Source organism: Protopterus annectens, chromosome 1.part0, assembly GCF_019279795.1.
Source record: "Protopterus annectens isolate FY-2018-M chromosome 1.part0, PAN1.0, whole genome shotgun sequence".
Classification (NCBI taxonomy): Eukaryota; Metazoa; Chordata; order Ceratodontiformes; family Protopteridae; genus Protopterus; species Protopterus annectens.
In genome coordinates, this window is record NC_056725.1 from 157,097,973 (window position 1) to 157,110,179 (window position 12,207).

Genomic DNA, 12,207 nt, shown 5'->3' on the forward strand with positions numbered 1-12,207 from the left:
ATTGTTGCTCCAAAACATATCAAGTAAACAACCAAGGCCAGGCCTAGTAAAAGTTCAGTCTTACATGTTAAAGAAATTGACCTTCTCCAATTCATGGCAAGAAAGGAAAAGCTGTTTCACAGTTTTTTCTTCAATTCTGTTTCCTGCCATTTCTCATTGACGGCAGTTGTTAGATAGAAGCTAACTTTTTAAATTATGTTTTATATACTTAATATGTACCATGACTGTTTAAACCCTCGATATTACTCTTGTATGCTAACATGGTTCAGTCATAAGATGTATTCAGTTTCTCCTGTGTATATACACTTGTATGTTAATATTGTATGAGATTTTGTTTTTGTATTTGGCTATCTCTGGAGCTTTTCTTCTTGGGTCTCCTCTGAAAAAGGGCTCTGCAGCCCAGTTAGACTAACCCGGTTAACAAATGTCAAATAAGTAAGTAAAAATAAATTGATATATTAAAGGCAGACTGCTCAAAATGGGAGGGAGCTGTGTATTGCAATTGATTACAAGAAAAATAGTTCCATTTATTCCAGCCACGTGTTAGTGCAGAAAAAGGTTCTAAGTTCAGAATTTGGCATTTAGCATATTTAGAAGTACATTATCTGAAAGCACTAAATATTTACATTGCTACAGCAGAGGCTGAAACGGACATTAAACTGTATTCATCTAGCAATAATGTGTCATCAAAACATGAAACAAATACGGAAACAATGGTAATCTGGCAAAAGAAAAAGTGAGCAGCTGTGGCATCGGAAATACCCCTCAATCACTTTCCTTTATTTAAGAGAAAAATGGAGCAGGAGCTAAAGGAAGCATTTTCAGCTGCCAAGAAATTGGCAAAAATCATCCAAGTCCCTGCACTGGATGAAACCCCGAGTGAAGAAGACTGAGAATGTCGGGATACGGATATTCATGAAGAGAAAGCAATCATGATTGTACTTAAATTTGTTTTCTGCAGTGGAAAAATATGTTTTCTCAGATTGTTTGTCTTTTCTCAACTGTACTGATCACATTTTCTCATGCTGTACTACAAAAGCTGATTTTTGTCTTCCTCTGGAGCTGAGAATTTGTGACTGCCCATCCAACTACCTTAGTTTGTCTTAAATGTAGTTCGGGAACTGCTTTGGTTTACATGCTGGAGTAGTTTACTCCATAGGTGGGACATATCCTGGGATATAAACTTGTCATGGCAATGTGCCCTCATAAAGATGCAAAAATGGCTATGGTCTTACATTTTTGAACCTGACCCATTCTATCTAAGAAATATAATTTAAAACGAGGATGTAGTACAGGGTGGTGACTTAGGATTTTTGCTACAAACTTGGAGAATTATATCCAGCTGCTGCTGCACACCACATATACATGACATGTGACTTTAAATGACCATTTACCTTTTTATATGCCCCAGGAATTTAATTGTAAAACAGATGTATTCTGGCAAGTGAAGTAAACTATGAATGCTACAACAGAGTAAACTAAGAATGCTACAACAGAAGATACAACCCATGTAAACTAGTCAAGGCAGTTTTGAAAAACTCACTTGATCCGGTTTTCCACTGAAGCCATACAGATATTGCACGAGGAGCTCTCTGCTGCTTCCTCAGCTGCGTTGGCATAGTTGTTGTTAAGCTCAGAGGTATACTGACCACAACCGAGAGAGTAGCTCCTGAGGTATGCTGAAGGATGACGATGAACTCTGTGCATTCTCTTCTCTCTTCTGTCAAGAGAGTCAAAGCTGGATAGAAAAACAATGACATGTTTTTTTTCACTTGTCTATACTGAGTTTAGTACTCATGCTATACAGAGTAGTAAAGAAATTTATTAATTTAACTGTGTATGAGAAATGGTACGTTTTTGGCACTGTAGTGAAGAACTGAAAAAAAAAAGAGATGAAGACTGTTCAACTTGAGCTCAGTTAAAACTCTGCAAGTCATGCACCTCATGTCTACAATTCAGTGTTCCAAATCAGAAAGTAACACAGTGAGAGTTAATTTTGCATGTAAACTAAGTGACCCAAACAATTAATAAAGACACTGGATCAATTATAGCCAAGAAAGTAGCACAGTCTGATGTTTAAGCTGCATTTAAATATGTAATTATAACAGTTTATAAGGTAATTGTACCAAGTAACAAATACGTCATTTTCTAACCAGATCTGTGGAATTTAAATTGATGCAATGAAAGTTACCTTGTTTCCTGGTCTGCCTTAGTGTGGGATCAGTTTTATGGCTTCCTAGGAAAGCTTAAAACTGTAACATGATTAGCATGACACTTGTTATGCACTACCTCATTAACATTATTTATGTGCTTCACTAACGTACTACGGAGGGCTAGCTTATATACTCCCTTCTTCGATGTACCATCCAACCTCAACATGCCTTTTCTTCCTTTTAGCCATACTACACTGCTTTTCATTTAGACATGTGTGCCTACATTGTAAAGAAGGCAGCCTGGTTGAAATCTTCACGTTTTCAGGCACTAAATTCCAGTTTCCTGCAATTGTCTGCTTCACAATTTACTTACCTCCTCGCCTGTGCAAACTTTTCTTCAGTAGGGCTCTAAAACCATTTGCCACTGATCCAGCAAGACTGTTGCTGCTTACAGTCTTCCTCCTCCTGCTCTTGCACTGTGCACAGACACATTAGTTCACTAATGTGACCCTCACCGAGTACTTACTGGTTGGTCTGTTTTTATCTAATGAACTACTGGCTTGACATTTATTGTGCTTCCTTTTTACCACATACCTATACTCTGACCTGCACAGTTAATTTTTGTCACTAGTTACTGTACAGAACTGCACCACTAGCTTCCAAGCAACTATACTAGACAAGACTGTAGTCTCTGTAGTTTACAGCTTCCTTTGTAATTCACATGCTTTTTCAGGACTTTAAAAATCTGAAAATCACAACAGATAAAATGTCCTTGGAGGTGCAGTTTCTGGTGCAAAGAAAAAAAATTTGCTTGATATAACAGTAAACCATTTTTTTTTCCAACAAGAAACATCTTTATTAAATTATCACTTATGATATAGGCAATCACACATTTATATGAATGAAAACAAATCATTTTGACACAATCTTAGTTCCAAGAATTCTACATCACAAACCATTTTGACACAATCCTAGCTGCAAACATTACACATCACTTATACTCTACCCAGCCACTGTCAGTCAAACATTAGACAGCTCATTCAAATCATGCCTTCTTTTAAAATTCATTCCTCCCCTGTATATCATTTCCACAATTCCCATTTTTCCTATGTAATTTGTTCCTACCCTTGTCTAAAGATCCCAATTCCAGTTGTTTTATCTCTGTTACTACAATCACTACTTCTAGTACAGTTGGTTTGGACTTTGATTTCCATTTTCTAGTAACTGATTTTTTTGGCAGCCACCATAATTAGACTCAGTAAGGCCTACTATGTCTAGGCAACTCAGATTCTGTATTATAGCTTAGAAAAATCATTTCCTTAGTTACCCCAATTTGCTCACCCAGTATCTCTAACAGAGTAGTTTGCAGTGAATCTAAAGTCTGCCAACTCATTACACTCCCAGAAAATGTTCCCATTTACCTTTTTCCCCCATCACACCTCCAACATCTGCTGTCTATGCAAACATTTCCAAGCAAAAATACTAAATCTTCTAGATTTTGATGCATATTTGGGAGACATACATATATCCCTCCATTGTTTCTTTGTGAACTGCTTATCCAGTCTCTCTTCCCAATCCTTTCTAACCTCCTCTGATTGATTCTTATAATTATCATGCAATATTTTATATGCTCTACTAATTATTCCTTTAACAGCAGGTTCTGTTCTAGACTACTAAAAACTCTACCAGTGATGGTCTTTCGTTTAGGACCCCTCTATTTCTTTCTCTTTGCTGCTGTACTAGTCCTACTTCCCTGTAACATAGGTTCAGATATATACTAGGCTACCGACCATCAGGGCCTTTATAAGCCTAGCCATGCAATCCAACTCAGTTCCTATGTAACATGGCGGTTTATTAGGAAGAAATATGTCAGTTAGGAAGTTTCTAGAGTTTGTCGGGGGGGAGGGAGGTATGTTAGCTTGGCCACTACTGTCTGCCTCTATCTGTCAGAGACATGGAGGACAGACCCGGGAAGAATTTCCAATTTCCCATCCATTGCTCAAGGTTACGCTTAAATATGGTTAGGGATGGACTTTGCTTCACATGTTGGGTGGCCTGTGAGAATGGGAATCCTATGACAGTATATATTCAAATTTCAAACTGCCTCAGTGGCATATGGGGTTATATGCCTGAACAAATCCACACTAACAGCTTTCCAGAGCCCAGAATTCCTTTCTCTGACTTTCTGTGACAGGGGACCTGCTATGCCCCTCCCCTCAGGGGAAGCCTAAACCCTGTCTCAGAAAGTCACTTGTTCAGGCTTTTAGTGTTAAACTGAAAGAACCAAGGAGGACCAAAAGCAAGAACTGCCTGAAACCAATCAATTCATAGCCAAAAAAGACCAACATAAATAACCAATGCCAACTGACAAAACACAAAGGTTGTACAACAGTGAACTATCTATATAAAATAAGGGGGGGGAGTGGTGGGTGGGTGTTGCCACTGAGGAAGTGTGAATTTTGAACATCTACTATTACAGGTAAGTAGGACTTCTGCAACTGTACTATGTTTATCATTCACACTGCCTCAGTGGCATATGGGTAGATTCTCAAAGTTTACTCTACCTGGAAGGAGGAAGGATAAAGAATGGTTTTCATAAAGCCTGCAATGAAACTTCAAAAATAATCCAGTTTGTAGTACTTTGTAATGGTATGACTAGGGGGCCAGGTTTCTTACTGTATAATGCTTCTAGAGTCCACTCCTTTCCAATAATCCACCACAGAGGATAAAGGCTGTGGTTGAATGTGCCTTAACGTTGCCTGGAATAGATGTACCATGGTGGGAGTAACAAAAAAGAATAGCAGAGGACAACCAGTGAGTAACCATTTGCTACAGCTTGACTGTTCTTAACCCCAGAATAAGAAATAAACAGTTGCTCAGCTTTCCTGAATGGCTTTGTTCTGTCAAGGTAGTACTCGAGCTGCTTCTGCAAATCCAAGACATACAGAATCTTCTCTCTTTTTGTTTTTAAGTTCCAGAAAGAAAACTGGGAGATTGATGGCTTGATTCAGTGTCAACTGAGGAACAGCTTTTGACATGAAAGATGGATTCATGCATAAAACAACTCTGTCCTTGTGGATGAGGTTGGCCACCATAACTCACTATGCAGCTGTCTGAGAAAAAAGCAAAACATTTTCCAAATTATGAACTTTAAATCAGCCTGAAAGACAGGTTAAAAAGGAGATGAGGTCAATTTTTCAAAGACAAAGTTCAGATCCCAAAGAGGAGGAATTTGAATTTGAGAGGATCTCAAGTGCAACACTAATTTCATAAACTGTTTGGTCACAAAAATAGATGAAAGAGGGGAATTCATTGGCAGACAAGCTGAGATGGCTGCAAGATGCACCTTGATATGCATAAGATGAGCCATCGTTGAATTGTTCGCTCAAATATTTAAAAATCAGAGGGTTAGATATCATAACAGACTCTCTGTTATCAGTTAGGCACCACCTAGAAAAACTCTTCTACTTGTAAACAAAAGATTTTCTAGTCGCAGGTTTTCTTGCCTCCTTCAATATCTGCAGCACATCACTATGGAAGAAGTGCCTAAAAGGTATTGCGATAGAACCAACTAGGCTGCCAGATGCAATTGCTCTAAGTTGGGGTGGACAACTCATTGCTGACACTGTATGAGTAGACTTAAGAGTGTGAAGAAGCTTGTGGTAATTGCCCTTGGCCAATTCCATTAAAAGGGAGAATAAACTGGAGGCTAAGCTCTCTCAACTCAGTACTGGCGTAACCAGTCAGGAGGAGAAGGAAACCACACTCACTACAATTCCAGTCTCACATAGACCTACCACGACAGCAAACCAAACACATAAACACACAAAAACAAACTCGGAGGCTCTAAATAAAAATCTGCCTAAGCAGCAGAGACCTCCAAAGCAGACACCCAAGCAACCACTACCCCAAAACAAAACACGTGCAACACATAGCTCACAAAGCCAGTGTGCCAAACAGTCAGAGCCCTTAAGGCTAAACAACACATCTGATACACTTGTAATAGGTGACTCTATCATCAGGCACACTGATGGCCCACTCACCAGGCTGAACAAGGAGAAGGTCACAGTGAGCTGCCTGTCGGGCGCTAGGATCCGCCACATAACACAAGCACTCAGGTCACCCCAAGGCAAGTACAAATATGACTCAGTTATTGTTCATGCTGGTGTGAATGACCTGAGACGTACCTCCCTGGACTACATGGAAAGAGACATAGAGGATCTCTCCGAGCATGTATCCCAGGCCAGTATGACCCTGACCTTGAGTAGCATCTTACCCTCACCAAGAATGATGCCACAATATGAAGACAAGATGATCAATTTCAACAATTGGCTTAAGTATTGGTGTCATTCAAAGGGGATCCAATGCCTGTCAGCCTGGAATGACATGCTCGACAAGCCACGATGCTTCGCTAGGGACGACTTGCACCTGTCACTCCTGGGCTTTTGGATATTGGCAAAGGCTCTTGCTACCCCCATAGTGCCTTTTTTAGGCAAGGCTCAAAAGACAAACCCACCTCCATAGGTATCACAAGGGATAAGAAACTAAGAGTAATGCTACTCAACGCCAGAAGTCTAAACCTCAAGATGCACGCACTCAAAACTCTCCTTAGCATGGAGAACATCGATATCTGTGCAGTAACAGAAACCTGGTTCAAGGCTCCCGAGAGCACCCCAGCACTACCAGGTTATATCTCATACCATGCTTTTCGGCCCCAAAACTTGGACCGAACCACAAAAGGAGGGGGAGTATCAATATTCGTCAAAGATACCCACATCTCCAGGTTGGTGGCACAGCACGAAGCATCAGAGACTATCCATGTGCAACTAACAGTGGGTAAAACTGCCTTCCAGTTTATAGCCTGCTACAGACCACCCTCCCAAACCCAGGGACCCCACTCGGCCTTCCTGAGAACACTGGAAAATATGAAGGTCTCTCCAAACACCATTATATTGGGTGACTTCAACTACCCAAACATAGACTGGGAGCATTACTCTAGCTCCAACACCCTAGCCCAGAGGTTCCTAGAATTTATAAACTCAAATGCTATGGAACAACTTGCTACCACTCCCACAAGAGGGGAAAACATACTGGACCTGATCATCACCAACATGGGGACTCTATGCTCCAGACCAGAAGTGTATCCCTCACTGGTAAGATCAGACCATAAACTAATCTCACTGGATATTCACATCCCGACCCCACCCCCTGCCCAGAAAACCACAGTGAAAAACTTCTCTAAAGCAAATTTCACACTCCTCAAAACCAAGGTGGAATCCTTCAAAGCCCCCAGGCCTGTGGAAAATATGGCCCAGACCGCAGAATCCTTTATAAACGCATTCTATGAACACCTTCAGGAATGCATGGATCATGCAATCCCAAATAAAACCAAGACCCAATCCTCCAAAGGCAGATGTCCTGTCTGGTGGACCCCAGCCATAAACAAACTATACAATAGAAGGGGGAAGCTACTACATGATAGAGCAAAATCCCAAAAGGGAAGGCATCTCTGATCAGTATTAGCAATAAACTACAGGCACTCATAAAATCGTCTAAGGCCAGCTTCGAGAGAAAAATTGCACAGGACACTAAGGATAACCACAAGGCTTTCTTTAGTTATGTTAGGAACCTGGGTGGGAATTCCCAGATATGCTCAGAATTAGTCCAAAATGACAAAAAATACACCAAACCCACAGACATTGCCAACATCCTAGCTGACAGGTTCAGCACAAACCCCCCACCTCACCAAAAGGGAAAATATCTATCCCAGCAGTGTGCTGCCCCTGATATCTCAGATGCTCAGGTAAGAGCCGCCCTCTCCAAAGCAAAAAACACAGCATCAATGGGACCAGACGGTGTCCCGGGCTGCGTCCTACATGAACTCCAAGAAGAGCTAAACCCAAACATAAAACTACTGTTCAATCTCAGCCTTACTACAGCATATGTACCCAAAGAGTGGCGTACAGCAACAGTGGTCCCTCTCCACAAAGGTGGTACCTCAACAGATCCTGGAAACTATCGCCCCATAAGCCTGACTAACTTGGTCTGCAAGCCTATGGAAAAGATCATCATGGACCTCATAAATAAAGATATTGGAGACCTACAGATACTGGATCCTACCCAGTTCGGCTTTGTTAAGGGTAGATCCTGCCTCTTAAACCTGGTCAATTTCTTTGAAACAGTCACCAAGGCCATTGACGAAGGGAAGGTGGTCCACACAGCCTACCTGGACCTCGCAAAAGCCTTCGATACAATACCCCACTCAGGCATTACAGATAAGTTCACCAGCTTAAATATAAACCCCTATGTCACTAGATGGGTTGCAAACTGGCTCAAGGACAGAACCCACATGGTTAGAATTGCTGGAGCCATGTCAGACTCCAAACCAGTTACAAGTGGCATCCCACAAGGCTCAGTCCTGGGATCTCTCTTGTTCGGTATATATTTCTCGGAGGTACAGGCCAACACGAAAGGACTGTGGCTGACCAAGTTCGCAGATGACTGCAACCTGGGCGCCATAATCAACTCTCCAGTTGACACAAGCATCCTCCAAAAGGGCCTCAAGAAACAGACAACTGGTGCCAGAGCCATGGCCTCAAGCTAAATGCCAAAAAGTGTATAGTCACCCCCTTTGGCAAAAACAAAGTGCCCACAAATTACCACATAGGTGGTAATCCATTAAGTACAGAAGAAGTAATTAGGGACCTGGGGACCCAAGTTGATAGCAATCACTCATTTGACAACCACATGGCCAAAGTGGTTAGAAAAACATTTTATATAGCCCACCTAATCATGAAGGGATTCACATCTAGATCAGGGGAGGTCATCGTGCCTCTTTACTCATCCCTCATCAGGCCCATAATTGAGTACAATGCCCCTTTTGGGATGTACCTTACCAGACACCTGCAGCAACTGGAAAGACCCCAAAAGTACCTCACCAAGATGATCAAAGGGCTCAAACAGATGCCATATGCTGCCCGGTTAAAGAAACTCCAGCTCTACTCAGTGGCATACCACCTGCTCAGAGGCAATCTGTGCCTGGTGTATAAAGCCATGTTCCACCCGGAATTAATGGACATGCTGCACCTCAGAAAATCCAAATCCCATCGAGCTACGCGCTCAAGAGACTTGAACCTCAGCACTGAAATAAATAGGACATGCTGGAGGGACAGATTCATAACCCAGAGGCTCCCTTCACTCTGGAATAAAATCCCAGTCCAGGTTAGGCAGAGTCCCTCATTGACACTCTTCAAGAGGAATCTTGATGAGTGGATGGGAGATAGTAGGTTTACCCCAGGTATCACTTCTGTGTCACTGTTAGAGAGAGGCACAGTATACTAACCTCGAAAAAGGGCACAGCAAAATTAATTTAAAATGGGTGGTGAAAGCCAAACACACTCTGGCTAGGCTTATAAATGCCCTAGGGCAGACAGCCTAGTATGAACCTATGAACCTATGAACTCTACCTGGACCAAAAGACAGCATTACAATGATCATCGGTAATTCTTTCTGAATCTTCAGAAGTATCTTGGGCATCAGTGGAAAGGGTGGAAATACAAAAAGGAACATGCCCATCTAAGGGAACAAGAATTATTGCGTCCTCTAAGCATGGATTCAAGGATGTCTGGAACAGAATTTTTCCAACTGTCTGTTTTGAAAGGAGGTGAACAGCTCTATTTGAGTGTTCCCCACATCTGGACCAAATCCTGGAAGATCTCAGTCCTGAGTTTCCACTCATGAGGGTCTGTCCAGGATCTGCTTTGTCTGCCTGCCACTATGTTTTGCATTGATGGGATAAGAGGTCTGAAGAGGAACACAATACGGTAAGGCTAGCTCCTAGGCCATCACTGCCAACTTGGCAATGAGGGTATGACCTTGTACCCTCCTTGCTTGTTCGGGTACCACATGACTGTGGTGTTATCTGTGACTACTAAAAGGGGACCTGGAGATCATAAGTGGTGAAGAAGTTTTAAGGGCTGAATTGCTGCTAAAATTTCTTTGACATTTCCGTGCTTTGTAGCAAATGAAGGACCCCATTTGCCTTGCAATAGAACTCCCCTGGACACTGGTCTGTATGCAAAATCTGATGAATCCATGTGAAGTAAATGAACTTGGATCTGGAAGGAGAGGGGTAGGCCTGAATTGAGAGACATCTGATTCCTCCACCACTGTGGCTCATGTTTCACTCCAGCACTGGTACTCAGAACTCTAAATGATGTAGGTGATGTGACTAAGAATTTATTAATTCCATTGAATCTTTCTCATACAAAGTCTGGTCAGTGGTATCACAAGGATCGGTGATGCCATGAGGCCTATTATTTTGAGAAACTCTCTTGCACAGGCAGCTTCTCGAAGAGAGAATTCCATGAAAATGTCTGATAAGTCTTGGCTTTGTCTTTTGGTAGAAAGACCATTTTTTTTTCTGTGTCTGTCATACACCCCAGGAAGACAATTATTTGAGAGAGCATGAGACAGGACTTTTGTAGGTTCATCTTGGAGCCTAGGTGAGCTAGAATGGTCAAAACCTTGTCTAATGACCCTAAATAATTGGAAACAGACTCTGCACAAATCAACAAGTCATCTAAACAAGGGAAAAATGTGGATGCTCTGTGTCCTGCAGTAAGCAACCATGGGAGTCAGGCACTTAATGAAAACTCCAGGTGAGGTATATAGTCCAAAGGGTAATGCAGAAGACAGATAAAGTGAGTCATGCACAGCAAATCTCAAATATTCTCTGAAGCTGGGAGTAGCTGGAATGTGACTGCAAGCATCTCTGAGATTTAAAGTCTCCATGAAACGGTTATCTGGAAGGAGGAGGACCATCTGCAGGGTGATCATTTTGACTTTTGTACTTTCAGAAAGGAACTTAGTTAAGATGAATCTAACACTGGTCTCCACAATAGCTCCTTTTTGGGTACCAAAACATTCTGGAGTAAAGTCCTTTTCCTTCTTGTGATGCAGGAACTGGATCTATTACCCCTGCTTGCAACATGTCAAGGAGTACAGGAGGAACAGATGTGTCTGGGGAGAGTCCCGTAAAAGGACGATGATTTCCTGTCCACTACTAAGAGTACCCTCTCTGAATTATTCTCAGCACCCATTTGTCTAAGGCTATTTGTGGTCAGGCTGCCGGGCTGAGAGAAAGCCTGGGAGAAGTGGGAAAGGGGAGGAGGGACAGGAGGAAGGGATGGGATGCCCAAGTCTCAGCAGATATTCTTTAGTAGGGGATTGATTCTTTTTGAGAAAGTAACCGGTTTTATTTGGTTTGGAAGCATTTTCCTTCTGCCATTTCCTGTGGTACCCTGACTCTTGTTAGTCTGGGAATGTTGCATGTTCTGCCCTTTAAAATCAGATGCTTTGATAGGGGAAAACTTAGGAATATGCCACATTGTAGAGACCCCATGCATCAATTTACCTCTGTCATACCATTGTTTGAGAGTCTGGGTAGCAACAGAACAACCAATTTAGAACTTAAAGGAGCATTCAAAATCTAGTTTTTTAAATCCTCAGAAAAATTTTGGTTATGTAACCAGGCATGCCATCTCAATACAACAGAAGCAACTGCATTTCTAGAAATTGTGTCTGCACCTTCTAAGACAATTCTTAAGATGTTTCATACCTGACACAAACTAGAAATAATCACATTCATATAGCATATAGCAGGCAAAGATACAGCAAAGTCATTTAAGCTGTATGTACATTTCCAAACTATGCCCCCCCCCCCCACACACAGACACCATGAAGCACAGATAACTTGGCATTCTAAAGACTAAATTATTAGGCAAAGACAACTTTTTCCCTGAAATTCTAACCCCTTGCCGACTGTATCCAGGGGTGAAGGATTAGAAGAAGCCAAGAACATCTTATTGGAGCTGGAAGCTGGAGGAACCTCAGCTGGGTCAGTTGACAAAGGAGCAAAGAGAGCTGCAAGATCTCAGTACATCTGATATTTCGTCATAGCCTTTTTAGGAACTGGTTCACTAGCCAAATAGGTTTTACATGCAGTTTTACAGACATCTTCTAAGGCCGATAACAGAGAAGAAATAGCCAAAAC

At 41.8% G+C, this 12,207-nt stretch overlaps 1 protein-coding gene across 1 annotated transcript in view; it reads right to left on the bottom strand.

Annotated features, from left to right (window-relative positions):
• The window catches only part of LOC122787645 (nesprin-2-like), a 493,963-nt gene that overhangs the window by 292,708 nt on the left and 189,048 nt on the right, over positions 1-12,207 (bottom strand). The window contains exon 3 of the mRNA XM_044054502.1: positions 1,544-1,738. Coding sequence (XP_043910437.1) covers positions 1,544-1,707 — 164 coding nt within the window. The 5' untranslated portion in view covers positions 1,708-1,738. The remainder of the gene's footprint in view (positions 1-1,543; positions 1,739-12,207) is intronic.